Source organism: Sceloporus undulatus, chromosome 6 (assembly GCF_019175285.1).
Source record: "Sceloporus undulatus isolate JIND9_A2432 ecotype Alabama chromosome 6, SceUnd_v1.1, whole genome shotgun sequence".
NCBI lineage: Eukaryota > Metazoa > Chordata > Lepidosauria > Squamata > Phrynosomatidae > Sceloporus > Sceloporus undulatus.
Window position 1 is genome coordinate 85,542,965 of NC_056527.1, and position 19,174 is coordinate 85,562,138.

Below are 19,174 nucleotides of genomic sequence, written 5' to 3' on the forward strand. Positions count from 1 at the left end.
CATACAGGTTACATAAATGCTATACATTGAGCCCTTGGTATCTGCTGGGATTTGGTTCCAGGATGCCTCCATGGATACTCAAGGCCCATTAAATACATTGGCTCATTAAGACTTGTGTCCCTTGTATAAAATGACAAAATCTAGGTTTGCTTTTTGGAATTTATATATTTTTCAAACATGTGTGCTTGAATCCATGGATAAAAAAGTCTGTAGATATGGAGGACTGACTGTATAAATACTGAGTATAAATACTGAGGACTGACTGTATAAATACAACAGCCAAAAAATATATTCAAAATTCAGGAATGCTCTTTTTCAGGAAAAAAGCATTGTGTTTGCTGTAAACACCTAGTGGTTCAGAAAAGCTGAACTACAATGGGACCTCAGTGTCTGCAGACTTGCCATCCGCGAATTCAGGCATCTGTGGAAGGCGAGCCCACATTGTCCCCAATGGCGGTGTGTGCGTGTGGCCACGGTGCCATTGGGAACAGCTCCCATTGTCCTCAGTGGCAGCGTGTGCATACATCTATGCCCCCATTGGGGACAGCAAAGGCATACCTGAAGTCCCATTCCCATTGTCTCTAATAGTCGTATGGCCACATGCACACACCACCATTAGAGACAACAGGAGCTGTCCCTAATGGTGGCGCAGCCACGTGCATGCTCGCCATTGGGAATAATGGGACTTGAGCATCTGCAGATTTTGGTATCTGTTGGGGGGAGTCCGGAATGGATCCCCCATGGATAAGAAAGTCCCACTGTATTTTCCAAGTAGTGATGCAGATTGCATACTGGCCCTTATGTCATATTATATGAGTGCTCTGCTTTTATTGTATCAGAGTCTATGGAAATGGAAGCAGCTTCTGCAAAATCTCTGTTTCCATCAAAAAACAAAAACATATGTCTGGCACTTTGAGTTAAATTTAAATTTACACAAAGGTAAATTTGAAAATAGCAAAGGTCAAAGATCACCAAAGCCACTTGCCAATCATGGTTTGGAGATTGAGCTTAACCACCCTCTGGCTTATATGTTTCTTATACCCTCCACCAACATCAGTTTCCCCTTCTTGTGTTGGATCTTGTTACTTGTCAATTAGTTTGATATCTGGACCATTGTAGCCATAGATAGCATACTAATGTAGATTAATGAGGCTGAAACCAAACCATTAGTAGCTTTTATTGCAGTTTTGCTAGTTCAGAGATAATCCTAAACTATTACCGGTATTAAATCTAACCAAGGTGCATGGTCAAGTGTGGGAGAAGCATATGCACCAAGGAGTCAGAGAAGGAAAAAGAATATGTCAGCTTGTAGGAAGTTCTTGGTGGCAACACAGGAGTGTGATATTTAGCTGCCATGACAGCGTGAACCAGTACAGTACTCCCCATGCTTTTTATTAGCATGTAGACTGAACAGACAGAAAGCAAGGAAGATTGCTCTTGCTGGTCCACCCTTTGACTTCTGTGAATAAATAGTAATGCCAATCTTACATTGGTTTTCCTGGTGACCAGCAGAGCCTGTGTCAGTTTATTCACCAACAACATCCAGCACCTCACTGCACCTAGATAAGGATTCAGGAATTTCTCAGCCTCCTTGGCATCTCTTGTGAAAAACAAAGTTATTTATTTATTTAGAGCAGTGGTTCCCAACCTTTTTGACTTGTGGGGTCCTTTTTAGAATAACTTTTCTATGGTGGATCCCCTAAGAGGCCAAACCTGTGTCTTACAAGTTAATGGCTTTTAGGAGTAGTGTTACGGAGGGAGAGGAGGGGGAGATGGAATAGATTGTAATTTTCCTGTAGCGGCCATGGACCAACTATTGATTTGACAGCATTATCAGCCTATAAGACCAACTCCAGATGACTTCCTCTCACAACTTCATGTAGATGTTTAAAAGCATAGGGGCAACATTGAGCCTCACAGAACATCACATGAAATTGAATCGCAAGTCCCTAAGCTCTCCCTTCAGGAAATATTTGGCTAAAAATTACTGTTATTTTATACTTTCAAGTCGTTTCCAACTTACATCAACCATAAGGTGATCCTGACCAGGGTTTTCTTGGCAAGATTTGTTCAGAGGGGGGTTGCCTTTGCCTTCCCCTGAGGCTGAAAAAGTATGACCCCAATGTATCACCCAGTGTTTTTCCATGATCAAATGAGGATTTCAACTCTAGTCTCCAGTGTCATAGTCCAGTGCTCAAACCATTATATCACATTGGCTGTCAGTCAAATAACCAGAACCACTGCAAAATAGTGCCCACAAGTCTGGTATCAGCCAAACAGTATAGAAGAGTACCATGACTGCTGGTATTAAATGCCACTGGGAAGTCCAGAAGAACCAACACAGTTGCACTGCCTCATCTAGTTCTAGTATAGTTCCTCCACCAAAGCAGCCAAGGGTGTTTCTGTCCAATGACCAGGTCTAAACCCAGATTGAAATGGATTTGGGTCATTTGTTTCGTCTCAGAAAGTTGTGCTGCAGCTTCCCAATAGACTGATCAATCTGCATAATTTATAGAGGTTGTAAAATGCAGCTTTCCTGGGTGTAGAATTTTGATTATCTGGGTACAGTACAGTTAGCATGGAATACTCAAAGACTTGCTTTTAGGATCCGAGAATGCTTTTTAACCCACAAAAGACCAAAAGACTTGTTAAATTTTCTTTAGCCTGTTTTATTGTCTCCATCTCTGGTGACAGAGATTCCCAGAAGTCATTGCTGATGTTGCTTCTCTCCTGTGTTATAGATCCACACCGTGGCAATCATTGCAGAAGGCATTCCAGAGGCACTAACCCGCAGGTTGATCAAGATGGCAGATGAGAAGGGAGTCACAATTATTGGGCCAGCAACGGTGAGAGAAGAAAGAAACATCTCCCCTTCCTTTCTTTTGCTTTTGTGGTTTATCTTTTAAAACTACAATTGTGCTCTCTTCTTATGCCTAGAGAAGCATGCATCAATGCATGGGTATACTGTTTCACTCTACTTAAAATGTTGCTGGAAGAAACATTCTGATTAATGCAATGCTGATAAGGTGCCAATGAATAAAAACATTGGGGAGAGAGGATTGGCAGTAGGATTGTTGGATGTAGCTGTCTAGATGCTCTCTGATTTGCTCTGAGTGTTGTGTCTAAATTCCTGTCCCTAAATATCTGATTTGCGTAAACAGCCCAGATTTTGAATCTCCCATTTTAAGAAGATTTTCTCTACCAAGCCATTCAGCTAATGCCTAAATTACAGAGACATTGATATTTCACTTCTTTTCTTTTTATAGGTAGGTGGAATCAAGCCAGGCTGCTTTAAGATTGGAAATACTGGTGGAATGCTGGATAACATTCTGGCGTCTAAGCTGTACCGCCCTGGCAGTGTAGCCTATGTCTCCCGTTCAGGAGGAATGTCCAATGAACTCAACAACATCATATCCAGGACCACAGATGGAGTCTTTGAAGGGGTAGCCATTGGTGGGGATAGGTGAGAATAATGGCCAAGCCATCCCTTACATGGTTCTGAAATTCTAGTTATAATTTGAAATATTAAACATCACAGCCTTCCTAAGGCAAAGGAACAACAAAATGATTGTTCCTTTCTCCCCAGATATCCTGGGTCAACCTTCATGGATCATGTTCTACGCTACCAGGACACTCCAGGGGTGAAGATGATAGTGGTGCTAGGAGAAGTGAGTATTTTCCAAGTTGTTTTTTGTCTCCAGGATTGCTTGTGAATGGTCTGTCTTTGTGGTTTGATCTTAGAGAACTGTTACTGAAAAAAAAGTAGTAAATAACAAGAATCTCTATAGTTCTGTAGCCAGTATGATAAAGCTGGGGGCTGAACTGTGGTAGCAGGAACAGTTAACTTAAATTGAGCCGGCCAAATGCATCCAGGAAGTTGTGTGGAGGATTCATGGCCCAAGGGAGACATATTTGACAAGCACTCAGAATTGCTGTTGAATAGTGGCATCAGATCCCTCAGGAATCTTCACAATCAGCACTGCTGTGTTATTTTATGCCTCCAGTAAAACTTTCATATTTTGACTGGGATTTGACATTTGGGTTTTGTGGAGAAAAAATTATTCTCGTTTGTTCTGTGTCTGCTTTTTCTCAGTAAATTTAAGACTGCTATGGAGATATTTGGGTGTAGAGATTTTTTTAAAAGACATCTCTAGTGCTGGGTTTTATATTTTGTTATCTGTTTTATAATGCCTTTGCCTGTGTGAAAATCATATATAAACTTTAACAACAGAAAAATCAGGGTTCTCTTGATCATCTAATATTTTGTTTATTTTATTTTATTTTATTTTATTTATATGCCACATTTCCCCCAGGCCAGAACCCAAGGCAGTTTCCATAACACATTAAAATGTTACAAAACGTTCTAGACAAATTTTAAAACACCATATTAAACACTGTAAAATACTATAAAACTGGTTAAAACAGATAAAAGATACAGTTAAAAACTTTCCCTGCTTAAGCATTAAAAAGCTTGCTTAAATAAGAATACTGTTGCCTTCTGGCAAAAAAGAAAGCAGTGAGGAGGCCAGTGTAGCCTCCTGCAGAAGCTACTTCCAGATGATGGGAGAAGCCACTGAGAAGGCTCACTCTTATTTCCTTAGCAGGTGAGCCTGTGATGATGGCAGGACTGAAAGAAAGCCTTCCACAGTGATCTTAAATTTCATATGGGGAGATACGGCCTTTCAAATAGTCTGGACCTATGCCGTGTAGGGCTTTATAGGTCATGACCAGCATTTTGAGTTATGCCCAGAAACGAACTGGTAACCCTTGACACTATTTCAACAAGGGATATACTCAGAGCCTGTATCACTGAAGCTGGGTGTATCTCCAGAGATAGAAGAGAGATATTTCTCTTTTATGGGCTTCTAATCCTCTTGTAAAATTCACTTGAAAGTCATACAGATCCCAATAGATTTTTTTTCATACTGGTTTGTGTATAAAAACAGTACACAAGCTTTAAAAATAGAAATTTGTGTATTTTGATCCTTTGCCATCTTTCTTTTACGATGTTCTCACTTTCTGGTCAAATCCACTTGAAAATGGAATTGAGCTGGTGAAATCTGTGCCGTCTTCTTAAAAAGAGCTTCTTTGCACCTATGAGTTGCATTGTTATACTTAGCTCCTTGTTCTAGATTGGAGGAACAGAGGAGTACAAGATCTGCAGGGGTGTCAAAGAAGGTCGGATCACCAAACCTGTTGTCTGCTGGTGCATTGGAACCTGTGCGACCATGTTCTCTTCAGAGGTACGTGTAAAGGAAGGGAGACCTATTTGTGGCTTGGTGAATTTGTCTTTGCTTATTTAAATAGCTTGTTGGGTAAGTGCAGCCACAGTATCTGACTGGCAGGGTTCTTCCTCTGTCCTGCACCTCACACTGGACCTGAGTGTAGAAAGCAGCTGAATACACGCCCCATACAGCAGAATCAAACAAAACAGTATAACAAAAGGAGAGCAGGAGATTTCCCAGAGTTATTACCAGAGTTAATATAGGACTGAAATGCAGTTTAATTAAGCTGATCTTGGAGGGTTTCGTTTTTTTTCTGCTTCTGGTCCTGATTTGTAATCACCTTACCACCGTCAGATAGTTCTCTGAAGCTAAGTCTTAGCTCTTTTAAAAATTATTGCTCAAAGGAGTCAAATAAGAAAGGGCCTGAGTCATTCCTCTTATTATGGAGGTTAGAGTCATCAGTAGCTGGTAGTGAGTATGGTAATATATTACCTCCAGAGGCAGTATTCCTTTGTGTATTACATACAATGGAATGGAATGGAAGATGAATAATGTAGTTGCACTCATGCCCTACTAGCAAGTTTCCCATAGGCAATTATTTTGCAGCTGTGAGAACAGAGGACAGCTATGTGCTCTTTTTTCTGATCTAGCCTATGCTATTCCTATGTTCTAATGATTTTATAGTATATTCTCTATCTTTGCTGTCCACCCCAGTGCTAACCCATAATGGGAAAGAGAAGATATGCAGTGGTATGAATATTTTCTGGAGGAAGTAACTCAGTTGAAAAAGGCATGCTACAGGGCATGTCTGACCGTGATCTAGTCACTTTGGCTGAGTTCAAAGCTCAAAATTGCTCATGCCACTCTAAAATGGGGTGGAGAGCCTGTGGCATCCCCAGTCTTGGACCAGTTGGAAATTAGACTCCAACTTCCATCAGCCCCACAATAACCTAATGTCCAGGAATATGGGAGCTCCAGCCTCAACAACAGATGAAGGGCCACAGGTTGATCACCACTACTCTTCAGCTTTTAATCTGTCTTTTGAAGCTATCTAACCTTGTTGGTCACTGAAACACAGTACGCACATCTGTAGCATGATCACACATCCCCAAATTGGACTGTATAAGTTGTATATGAAGCATAAATGAATGTTGTGTTTAGAGTTCGGTCCCATCTCCAAGATACCTAATTATGTATATATATGCAAATACAGGTAATCCAAAATCTAGGACACTTCTGGTCTCAATCATTTTGGATAAGGGAGACACAACCTGCATTATGAAAAAATATGTGGTTAATTCTGGGGAAGGAAATGAAATTCTTTTCCTAGCGTTTTCAACTGATTGACACCAGTTTTGTTAAAGGCCCCTTTCTGCTTTTTAACAGGTACAGTTTGGCCATGCTGGGGCGTGTGCAAATCAAGCTTCTGAAACTGCTGTGGCCAAGAATCAAGCATTGAAAGAAGTGGGTGTGTTTGTACCCCGAAGTTTTGATGAGCTGGGTGACGTGATTCAGTAAGTAGGATGATGGTACTGCAGTGTTTGCCCCTTACTGTATGGGACTAAGTGAGGAGGACAAGCAGTGTGGCCTGAAGACTGAGGTTCAAAACACACTGCAGAAATAATCCAGTTTGAGACTGCTTTAACTCCCCTGGCTCAGGAATCCTGGGAACTGTAGTTTCGTGTAGCACCAGAGCTCTCAAACATAGAAGGCTAAATGTCTCACAAAACTACAGTTCCCAGGATTCCTTAGCACTGAGCCAGGGCAGTTAAAGCAGTCTCAAACTGGATTATTTCTCCAGTGTGCTTTGGACCTGAAGACCTAAGCAGTGCTGAGACCTTTTTGGACTTTAACCATAAGTCATTGCAGTTGATGAGTGGACGTGGGGCGCTTTCAAGCTTAAATGCCAGAACTTTTTGATAAGCTTAAACACTGATGTCATTTGTCATCATTAGCATACAGCCCCATCCTGACAGCTGCAATCCTCATTCATAGCTGGGATGTGAGGAAAGGAAAGGATTTTCTTAGCAAAAATACATGGTTGTAAGCTATGTCTGTTGTAATGAAAACCATTTTGGATGGCTTGTTCTTGACTGGACAGTTCAGACCTATTAGCGTTACACAAGACCTCCTTCTAGCAGAGATCTAAACTGCTAGAATTCAGTTCTTCATATGGATCAACAAAGCTACCTGCATTTCTGGACACCCCCGAGAGATTGTGTATGCAAAGTATCATCATGGACATTTTAAAATTCATCACTACACTACTGGTTAAATTAAGTGTTCCTAGAATCCTAAATAGCCACCTTTTCTATCTGCAGATTTTAAAAAAATGAAACCAAGAGAATGTATGAGGGGCTGTCCACACATTTATAACAACATGTGACATTTGCAGTTACTGAAAATTCTACATAGGAAAGGACAGTACTAAAAATAAAGAGATGCCTTCCTAATCACGCTTGAACATAAGTTATAGGTGTATCAAGTGCATATTTCATCTGTTTTTATTAGGTCAGTGTATGAGGATCTAGTTTCCAAAGGAGTGATTGAGCCAGCTCAAGAAGTGCCTCCTCCAACTGTGCCAATGGATTACTCATGGGCAAGGGTAGGTTTGCTCTTTTGCTACAGTGTAAATTGACCCCTACCCCAAAGAGAACTAAGATAGAGTCTCAGTACAACTTTCTTCCCACTCCAACCTTCTAGGAGCTTGGTTTAATCCGGAAACCAGCTTCCTTCATGACTAGCATCTGTGATGAGCGAGGCCAAGAATTGATCTACGCAGGCATGCCCATCACTGAAGTCTTCAAGGAAGAGATGGGAATCGGTGGTGTCCTGGGTCTGCTGTGGTTTCAGAGAAGGTGAGCACAGCTTTTCATCATATCAGGGTGGTTCACATTATAGTATTGGAGAAAAGTTCCATCCTACCTCCAAACGTCATCTCACGCTTTCTTTTCTTGCTAGCCTGGTACTGAGGGGAGATAAAACTAAAATCAGAGAGAAAGCATTCTATAGTCAGTGGTTTAAGCATTGGGCTAGAACTCTGGGAGACCATAGTCTGAATCCATACTCAGTCATAGAAACCCACTGGATGACCTTGGGCACTTCATATTCTCTCAAGCTCAGAGATAGACAGTGGTAAACCTTCTCTAAACAAATCTTGCCAGGGTCACCATAAGTGAGAAATAATTGAAATGTACCCCACAAGAAACAACTACAGTCATGACAGCAAACTTTCCCTAGGAAAAAATGGTTAAACGGTTGCAGTTTCCAGGCGTTTTCTCCTCCTTTATTCCTTCATCTGCTCTTAGGCAAGAAAGGCTTGTTTCCTTCTAGTTGAATATTGGAGTGTGTGTGTGTGTGTGTGTGTGTGTGTGTGTGTATTCACACACATTCCTCTGGATATCTTGGGGATACCAAATTTCTCACTCTTGTTTTTTGGAGCAGAGGGGTTGGTAACTTGTAAATGTAGGATGCTAGAAACCTTTTGAATTATGTCTCTCTTCAGACCTGTTTATGTGACTGTGTTTATCATCCAGTCTGAACATAAGGGTGAATTGCTAGCTCTTGCAAAGTACAGCCTTCTCAATAGTGCCTCCCCCCGCAACTTTTGTAATTGTTGACATGGTGCAGTCTGTCTGAACCCACTTTTATAACCATTCAGGAAAAGGTGTAGACAGGTTGTTTCTTGTAGAAGACATTTTAATCTGGAGATTCTAAACTTTTTCTTAAATTAGTAATTTTTATGATTTTTTAAAAATAAGTCAGTCTGTGAATGTGTTACTTGTTTTGTGATTCATCTTGAGAGTTGAAAATAGAATCATATTTTAACATTTTTGACACACCAGGTTACCCAAATATGCCTGCCAGTTCATAGAGATGTGTTTGATGGTAACAGCAGATCATGGCCCAGCAGTATCAGGAGCTCATAACACTATTGTCTGTGCAAGAGCCGGGAAGGACCTCGTCTCCAGTCTCACCTCTGGCCTGCTCACCATTGTAAGCATTTAACAACTGCTGGATAAAAGTAGGAAGTAGTGCCATTGTTAGGGTGTAGTCAGGGCTCTGTGCTAAAGAAGCTTAAAATTCCACAACAACATGTAGATGTGAAGCTTGACCTTAAGACTTTGTTTTCCAGCCTTTGCCAAACTTCCTATGCAACCTTCTAATGTGTGAACATACAAATAGTATACTGTATGTTCAAAGGTTGGTTTAAATAAGCGCTGTTCTGTTTTGGGACAGCTTTGTCTTGGTTTTCAGTCTATGTTAATAATACAATATTGCTCTATTTTTGTTATTTTGTCCCCATATTATATACCTTAGCATCTTTTTTGCCTTGATCTGTTTTTTGGGGGGAATGGGAACAGAATGAGCTTCTGTTCATTAGATGGTGTGAGACAGGAAAATCACTTGCACACATGAATACCTTGGGTTGGAGGAAATAATGGTGAACTTACCTTATAAGACATGTGTATGTGCCATGGTGCGTGTTAAGGCAATAGAACACCAAAAATAATGTGCCATTTCAGTTCTTCTTACAGTAACTTACCAGAAACAAAATAGGATCCAAAAGTTAACAAGTGGGCCGTTCACTTGGAAATCCTCTTACTTAATTAGTCCATCATCAGCAGTTTATAGCTTTAGTTGGTTAATATACTGGTGATAGCTAGTAAACATTCAAAGCCTTTTTCTTCATAAAAAAAAAATGCCAGAATACTTTGAAATTTTCTTTCTTCTTAGAAATAGGAGATCAAACCCTGTGATAGTGTCACCTTAGGGTCGGCCTAAGCCAAAAATGACTTGAAGGCACACAACAACATGAGCTCTCACTTGTCTTTATTCTCTCTAATGTGATAAGCCAGTGCCTACATTGCATAACAGTAGGCTGAGGGAAGGGGTGCTGGTATGGTGGAATTTCTCCATTCCAAAATAGATGAATAGAAGACCATAGATGACTTGCACATAGAAACTAAAAGATGAGCAGAACAGTTTTGGCTTAGACTTTCCTGCCATCTTATTGTTCTGTATAAAGGAAATATTTTTGTATGAAGGAGCATTAAGTGATATAGGCCCCTCCTTCTGGTTGAAATGGTGTAGTCCAAACAAATGCCCAATGGAAATCCTGAGTGGAAAACGACAACTTATGGTGAGGGTGCCCTTTCATCTATGTAGCAAAGGTACTGTAGTGTCTACATGACTCCCCATCCCCATTTTCATATGATTTCCAGATCATATCTTATCCCAAAAGAAAAGGGTTCTTTCATTATTATTATTTTGGTGAGCTTCTATCTGTTTGATAATGTCCAGGGAGATCGTTTTGGTGGTGCTCTGGATGCAGCCGCAAAGATGTTCAGCAAAGCATTTGACAGTGGCATCATCCCAATGGAGTTTGTGAACAAGATGAAGAAGGAAGGGAAGCTGATCATGGGCATTGGACACCGGGTCAAATCGGTAGGTGCCATTTTTGCTGAAGAGATTTTCAAATTATTGGCTGTGTTTTAAATGCCTTTAAACTATTTTTCATTCTGGGCCATTTTGCGCTGATATTTTCTTTTAAATTTGTTTTTTTACTATTATGAGTTTTAGAATTATTCTGATTTAATTTATGTATTAAGCCACCTTTGGTCTTCCATTAGGAGAAAAGTGGGATATAGGCCCGAAACAGATGAATATAAAAAGCCAGCTTCCATGCGGCTTGAGGGCATGGATGACACATGCCCCAACCCACATAGAAGCCATTCTGGGGTTGCTTCCGGGCTGCTCAAGGCGGCCCAAACTTTCTTTTCTGCTCCTTTCGGAGATCCATTACCGATTCCGGCAGAGTCCAGCAATGGGACTATGGTGTGTGGTTGCTGTGATCCTTCGGCCTTCCAGATGGAAATAGCCTCTAGCCACTCCTTCCTGCCTGTCTCTTCTCTCCCATAGATAGATAAATAGGTTGGTATTGGGAAGCTAGAAGGAATACAGCCTTCTATTCAAAGCCAGGTTTAAAGGTAGTTAAGCCTTAGCTTAGGTGATTGTTTTGTCAGACTACTGTACTTAAAATCATAGAGTTGGAAGGCAAGGGCCTTCTAGTTCACGCCTCTGTCATTCTGGAATGTAAAACTAAAGCACTTCTGAATAATGGCCATCCAACCACTGTTTAAAGACCTCCAATGTGCACTACCTTTCAAAGCAGCTTATTCCACCATCAAACAGATTTTACAATCAAACCAATATTTAGGCAGAATCTATTTTCTTGAAATTTGAATTCATTGATTTGTGTCTAGTCTCTTGTGTAGTCTTTGGACAGCAGAAAGCAAACTTACTTCATCTCTGATATGAGATCCTTTCAGATGTTTGAAGATGGCTACCATATCACCTCCCAAGCTATTTTTTTTTCAAAGCTAAACATGCCCAGCTCCCTAATGCATTCCCCATTGGGCTTGGTTTCCAGACTTTTTACCATCTTGCTCACCCTTTTCTGAACACATTCCAGCTTGCCAATATCCTTCTTGAAGAGAGGTGACCAGAACTGGATACAGTATTCCAGGTTAGGTTTCACCAAAGCAAAATAGAGTGGCAGTATGAGCTGTTGAGCTGGATGCTATACTCTCATTGATTCAGCCTAGAGTTGCATTGGTTTTTTGTCCTCTACATCACATGGTTCAGTTATGTTTGTGTTCTGCTAAGAGCCCTAGATCTTTGTTACATGAACTGTTATCAAGCCAGATTGCCTAATGTTTCAAAGTACTGTATGTGGTTTCTTTCTCTTGTTACTTTTTTATGTTATTTCCTCTGCTGTTTTATTTGCAGATCAATAATCCAGATATGAGAGTCCAGATCCTCAAGGATTATGTGAAACAGCATTTCCCTGCAACACCTCTTCTAGATTATGCACTGGAAGTGGAAAAAATTACTACTTCCAAGGTATCAGTCCTTGTCGCTGCTTTTTTGGTTACAGCTTTTAATATTCAGTGCCTTGGTATCTTCCCAATGCCTCCCACATCACTTTGGGAACTACATCAGGAATAAGTGTTACAGGTTTGTTGGCAAGGATGACTACTAGCTCACAGAGCTTGGAACATGATTTTTTAAGCAGCAGAGCCAACCTCTAGCCCCAGTAATTTATTACTGTTAAGATTTTTTTTAATCCCATGCTATCCTGGTTGCATGGGAGTCGGCATGGTGTAGTGGTTTGAGCATTGGACCAAGACTCTGGAGACTAGGGTTTGAATCCCCACTCATCCATGCAAACTACTAGGTGATGTTGGACAAGTCACACACTCTCATCCTCAAAGGAAGCTAAGGGCAACCCTCCTCTGAACAAAACTTGCTAGGAAACCCTCATAATGAGTTCACTTTAGGGGCGCCATGAATTGGAAACAACTTGAAGGCACACAACAACAACAATCCTACTTATTGTGTTGATAGTTATGCAAGTTGTTGCTCTGGGAGAAAGGGAAGTGCTGCTGTTTAACTACAGGTCACTGAAGAGAGATTTGCTTTATTTTTACTTTAAAACAAAGAGCCTGTAGTGCTCACACCAGTGCAAGATCCTGTCTGCCCAGCTCCTTCCCCTATAGCTCAGAGGAACACAATGCTCTGAAGCCACTCCAGGAAAGTTGATTGGCAGGCAGCCACACTTCAGAGTAGCTTAAGAGTAATACATTGCATCTCTTAGACAAGAAAAAGAAAGTTGATTCTTCTACCTTTGCTTCTCCTCCCCCCCTCCCCTCACCTTCTAGAAACCTAATCTCATCCTGAATGTAGATGGTTTTATCGGTGTGGCTTTCGTTGATGTACTCAGGAACTGTGGCTCCTTTACACGGTATGAACAGTTTAGTTATCTTGCTGCATCTCCGACATGGTATCAATGTTTAACTATAACAAATGTTCCTACTCAGAGGAGGCAACTCACCCAAGTATCCAGGAGATAATCTGAGGTTCAGTGGAGAGCAGACAGAAATCAGCTTCCTGAAAAATGTTATCTTTTGTATTGAGATTTTAATTTATACAAGAAAATGCTAGCTGAGTAAGATTTCCAGTAGCTGGGAGTAGGAATTTCAGGACTCTGCCTAGCTTCTTGCTTCTCCCTCTAACTAATGGACAGGTTGGCCCAGGTCAAATGTTGAAGGGAAAATATGTCATCTTCGGCAAATAGTGATGCCTCTGTATTTTATATTCACAGCAGACTGTGATATTCCAGAGTTGGTGGGATAACCTCAATGAGATTTTTCATACTTGCCTTTGAAAAAAACAAAATTCTATTAGAGTGATATCTCTGTGTTGTATACACACTCCTGCTTACTTCAGGATGCTAAGAACGCACCATTTAGAAATAAAATAACTTTGATTTGTATTGCAGGGAAGAAGCTGATGAATATATTGATATAGGTGCTCTCAATGGCATTTTTGTGCTTGGCAGAAGCATGGGATTCATTGGTAAGTCTTGCTTGTGACTTAGTCAAACTGCAAGTCCCTTTTCCACTAGGCAGGAGGCTGTTCCCATTAATCTCCACCAGTTATTGCAACTAGACCTCCCTATCTCAGGGCCCAGACACCTTAATAAGACAGGCAGACAATTAGCAGTTTAGACAATTTTGCAACTAAGGGAACTCCAGCTACACCTACAAAATTAATATAGGAACTTTATTTGTTTTTATTTAGGCTCACAGTAAGGAAAAGAAGCAATGTTGCATCTAAGAGAGAAATATCCATACCTATCTTTTTATGTTAGTCCGGTTCTGGTTTCTCAGGCACATTCTGGGAGGAGCAAAGGACCTCAGCCCTTTGCTTAAGTGGATCTTTTGGAAAGGTTTTTATACCACTGGAGATCATGTACTGTGTAGCTGCAAAGCCCTTTATTATTAGACTAAACTAACTCTATTATAGTCACCCCTCTCTGATTGTCTGAACTTTAAATACTCACTCAAAACCATAAGGTTGCGAGTTCAATACTAGCCAGGGCTCAAGCTTGACTCAGGCTTGTATCCTTCCAAGGTCACTAAAATGAGTATTCAGCTTGTTGGGGGCATCTTGTGCTAAACCACCCTACCCATGTTTCCTATATATGACTGGCACAAACTGTTCCCCAGGGGAGAATATAAAAGCCCTGCTAGATCAGACCCAACAATCCATCTAGGCCAACATTCTGTTCACACAGTGACCAACCAGAGCTTATGGAAGCCTTTTAGGGGGATGTGACTGCAGCTGCACACACATCCCCCCCCCCCCCAATATCACATTGTTATCTAATATGTGGAGCCATACTGCTTCTGATAGTGGGGGTGATATAGTGTCATCTTGACTAGTAGCCTTAATGACGCTAACCAACATGTCTTTGTCCAGTTCTTTTTAAGAGCTGTCCAAGTTGTAGCCAGCACCACATCTTTTGGCACTGAATTCTGCAGTTTAATTATATGCTGTGTAAATAGTACATACCTGCCTTCAATCTCTCACTTTTCAACTTTAGTTCTAGTATAATGCAAAGAGAAAAAATTATCTCTGCCTACTTTCTCCATTGCATAATTTTATACACTTCTGTCATGTCTCTCTTTCATAAGAAAGATGGTACAGGTCAGCATGGTTGTAATTTTGTTATTTTCACTGTTTTAGGTCATTGCCCTTTATCTTGTACTTGCACAGCAGCTGAATTGGGTCATTGGGTGGGTAGAATTCATAGAATAAAGTTCTGTGACTTCTAGTAGTTGGGGCTTTGTGAAAAAGAACATTGTATGTAAGATTTTAAAAAGAAGAATACAATAAGTCTTATTTAATTTCAGGACATTACCTGGACCAGAAGAGGTTGAAGCAGGGTTTGTACCGTCACCCTTGGGATGACATCTCCTATGTGTTGCCAGAGCATATGACTATGTGAAACCAAAAAGAGCAAATTAGTTGCCTTTACTGAAGGTCAAAGTGGGCATGACTTTATTGTCATGCCCTAGCTGTCGAGGTATAGGAAACCAAGGACTGATCAGGCTGAAATTCTATACAAGGCAGCCTTTATAGGCCTAGACGTGGATTCTATAAATAATGATAAACCAAAACCTATTGCTATTTCTTGCTGTATTTAATATGTAAAAGCAGTTGCACTGTCTATGCTTTTTCTTTTGTGTTTTTTTTTTTTATTTTATTTTTCTCTTCCTCATCCCACAGCTTTTCTGAAAAGATGTCTGGCCAGATTTTAATGTTTTTTTATTTTGGTCTGTGACCTCATTAGACTTGAAGAACCCGCAAGTTATTCAGTCTGTTTTACCAATAAGAAGATTGTTCTCACAAGCTGTATAATTTTGTGATACATTTGTCTTGTCTCTGTATGTTCACCTTCACAATTATATTTCCAATGAGCAGGTCCTTCTGCTGTCTTAATAAGCCATTCCAAGTCTGGTGGTGTAATTTTAAAATGTAAACTGGTAACATAAGCTCTTATTCAAAACTGTGAAATTTGCGTGTATTCCAGTTTCTCTATTTATGCAGCTAATATTTGTACTTATCACAATACAACAACAACCTAGACGTACACTTCCTGCAAAGGCTGGACCACAGAGAGTATGTGTATACATAAGATACTTCATCTCTCGGCCTCTAACATATCCACAACTATGTAGTCCTTTGTCTCTGTATTATAACCTGTCTTAAATAAACAGTACAATAGTAAGTTTTCTTGATTGGATTTTGTGAATAATCACTTCAATCTAAGACATAAAATTTCCAGTTTTGGGGCTTTCTGAGGAAATCTAAATCTTTAATGAAATGGAAAATCGTGTTTAAAATGTTAAACATACTCACTTTATATGAACATATAATTCAGTTGTTTTTGAAACTACTTGGTGATTTGCAAACCCTATAAAAATGCCCTGTTGAAGAATGTGCAGGTGCACTACTATTTCTTTCACATGACTTCTTTAGCAGCCACTCCATCTGTTATGATCATGTGTTTGTTTTTCAAATACATATGAGGACATAGCATATAGGCATCACTAAAGCCTCCCTCACACAATGATTATTTTCAGATCTCACAAAGAAGGAAGGAAGTTGGAATCAAGTAGAGGAGATTCTCTTGAAGACAGAAATCAGCAAGTTAAACAAACTAAAGTCTCATAACTATACTGTGCTTTGAATGTTGTATTTGAGAGTAGCGAAACCTGAAACAAAATACTGCGGTTGAAGGGGCCTTTCACATCTCAGTTATAGCACTCTCCATCCTGAAAATCCTCCTGTGTCAAAGTTTTGTGGTTTGCAACGTGACAGTGGATTGTTCACTGTGGAGATAGGAAGAGTCCAAATCATTAACAGATGAAAGAATCATATAAATCATATCAAATATATTTCCTGTTTTATAGCCCTGAGGTTTTGTAAGCTCACAGCAGCTTACAAAAATTAGTGTACAGTATTACATTTGGTGCCTTTCACCTTCCAAGTAATCCTGCTCCCTGCAAGTGTGACAAAGGCTGCATTTACACTGCAGAATTAGTGCAGTTTGACACCACTTTAACTGCCATGACACAATGCTGTGGAATTTTGGTATTTGGAGTTTTCTGAGATATGTAGCCTTCTCTGACAGAGAGCTCTGGTGTCACAACAAAGTACAAATCCCAGGATTCCATAGGATGGAGCCATAACAAAGCAGTGTCAAACTGTATTAATTCTGCAATGTGCTTTCCCTCCTTTTGTACAGAGGTCCAATTCAACTGCCAGCCTTGTCAGCTTTTCTGTGAGGAACTGAGGAGGAGGCAGCTTATCCTTATCACAGGAAGCAGAATATCACTGAACTGACTGGGTGACAATTATCCCTCCCCCGGTTTTTTTAGGTATTTACATACATGAGAATAGCTCACACATTCAACATTGTTTTTATGTTCCCCAGCTGTTTAATTGAGGACCCATTACAACAGAGCGCAAACCAGAAAGTAAAATAGCAACCATCCATTCATATCAAAATAAAACCTGCTCAAGAAAAGAGCATAAAATGCTAGAGAAACCAATGCGCTTGACCAGTGTCAAAATGATAACTGCTCACTGTAGTAGGCCAACCACAAAGTTACTAATGTGGGGGGAAATGTGGCAGTCCACACAAAGCTAAAGTCCTGGGTTTCTTGTCATGGCTGCAGATAAGCAAAATAGCAGCTTAACTTTTGAAATCTATTGTTGCTGTTAACTGCCCTCAAGTCAACCTTGACTCATAGCGACCCTGTGGATGAGACATCTCCAAGACTCCTTTGTCCTGCACTGTTCTGCAATGGTCCTACAGGTTTAGGCCTGTGGCCTCCTCGATTCAGCCTAACCATCTGGCATGCGGTCTTCCTCTCTTTCTATTGCTCTTTACCTTTCCCAGCATCAGTCTTTTCTCATGACATCATTCGACCTCAGAAGGAGTGAAAGGCAGGCCTAGGTCCATCAGACTTAGTCTAAAAAGAAGAGCCCTCCCTCTGGTCCATCTGCCATGGTCCAAACCTCAGAGGGAGAGAAGATTTCTGGACTTGATCGCCTGCCCCACTGCCATTCCCTTCTCCTTTTGTGTCATGTCTTTTTTAAACTGTAAGCCTCTAATTAACTATCTGTAAACAAAAATCCATCAGTGATACCTTTATTGGCCAACTGAAATGTACAATATACTTGTTGCAGGTTTTCGAACCTCCGTAGTCTTCTTCAACAGGCAAGATGTTACAAAACAAACAGGAAAGAAAAAAACAATTGGAGATGTTAGTCAGATGCCTGCATGTTGTTTCAGTCCTTAGTAAAGATGGTATACTGGGGAGGATACATTTTGTGCAGGCAGGCTCCTCTTCCTTCTGGCCATGTAGCAATAGGGAGATTTTCAAAGTCCAGGAAATGTAAAGTCCATTTGTATCTCAACAGGGACCCCTCTTTTGCAACCCAGTATGTCTCCATTCCAGTGAGGTCAAAGCCCTCTTTGTAGGCCTATCTGTAAGCCACTCTGATAGCCTTTGTGGCTGAAGAATGGGGTATAAACACAGTAAATAAATATATATATATATAAATATTCCCATGAGTTATGCCTTCTCATGTTATGACCAAAATACGACTGCCTGACAGTTTCATCATATTGGCTTCCACAGAGATTTCAGGCTTGGACTGGTCAAGGACCCATTGTTTTGTCAGTTTGGCCATCCATGGTATCCTGAGCACTCGCCTCCAGCACCACATCTCCAAACAAATTGACCTAAGGCCAGAAACAGCAAAATGCAGGCCTATGACTAACATCTTCCATTTCTTTCTCCTGTTTGTCTGATGAAGAAACCAGTGTGACTTCGAAAGCTTGCGACATGTAACTGTGCATTTTGGTTGGTCCAATAAAGATATTATTGTTTGGGTATTATTGGATTTGCTTTCAATTAGGTCCAAAACACACTGCAGAAATAATCCAGTTAGAGACTGCTTTAACTGCCCTAAGGAACTCTGGTAACTGTAGTTTTGTGATACATTTAGCCTTCTCTGCCAGAGAGAGTCAGTCTGGTGTCACAATAAACTACAGTTCCCAAGATTCTTTAGCAGCCCCAAAACCAGGGCAGTTAAAGATATAATCCAGTCTGAGGCTGGGGATCCTGGGACTTGAAGCTAGGGAATCATGGGAGTTGTAGTTCATTGTGGCACCAGAGTGCTCTCTCTCTCTCTCTCTCTTTCTCTCTCTGACAGAGAAGGCTAAATGTCTCGCAAACACTACAATTCCCAGGATTCCCTAGCACTGAGCCAGGGCAGTTAAAGCGGTGTCTTTAAGTCTATGGTTCACATAAAATCCATGGGAACCAACTAAAGAGGAGGAGGAGGAAGTTCAGTCTGCACTTTTCGTAGCTCTACGTTTAAGCACGTGACGTGCCTCGAACGTACTGACATACTTTTCCTATCTCTATGTTTATCTAACCAATTGGGAGGAGATTCAGTCTCAAACTTTTCATAGCTCTACGTTGACGTCCGTGACGTACCCTGAACGTCACGGAGTCACGTGA

General features: G+C 40.6%; 1 protein-coding gene across 4 annotated transcripts in view; it reads left to right on the forward strand.

Annotated features, from left to right (window-relative positions):
* Positions 1-15,864, forward strand: part of ACLY (ATP citrate lyase) — a 65,433-nt gene extending 49,569 nt beyond the window's left edge. For 3 of the 4 annotated variants that reach the window (XM_042475807.1, XM_042475809.1, XM_042475808.1), the window contains 13 exons: positions 2,742-2,846; positions 3,267-3,463; positions 3,587-3,668; positions 5,133-5,243; positions 6,612-6,739; positions 7,737-7,830; positions 7,929-8,083; positions 9,071-9,221; positions 10,530-10,673; positions 12,018-12,131; positions 12,950-13,032; positions 13,570-13,646; positions 14,987-15,864. In XM_042475807.1, coding sequence (XP_042331741.1) covers positions 2,742-2,846; positions 3,267-3,463; positions 3,587-3,668; positions 5,133-5,243; positions 6,612-6,739; positions 7,737-7,830; positions 7,929-8,083; positions 9,071-9,221; positions 10,530-10,673; positions 12,018-12,131; positions 12,950-13,032; positions 13,570-13,646; positions 14,987-15,081 — 1,536 coding nt within the window. In that variant the 3' untranslated portion in view covers positions 15,082-15,864. The remainder of the gene's footprint in view (positions 1-2,741; positions 2,847-3,266; positions 3,464-3,586; positions 3,669-5,132; positions 5,244-6,611; positions 6,740-7,736; positions 7,831-7,928; positions 8,084-9,070; positions 9,222-10,529; positions 10,674-12,017; positions 12,132-12,949; positions 13,033-13,569; positions 13,647-14,986) is intronic. The other variant, XR_006104690.1, reaches the window with a different exon arrangement.
* The last annotated feature ends 3,310 nt before the right edge of the window (positions 15,865-19,174 follow it).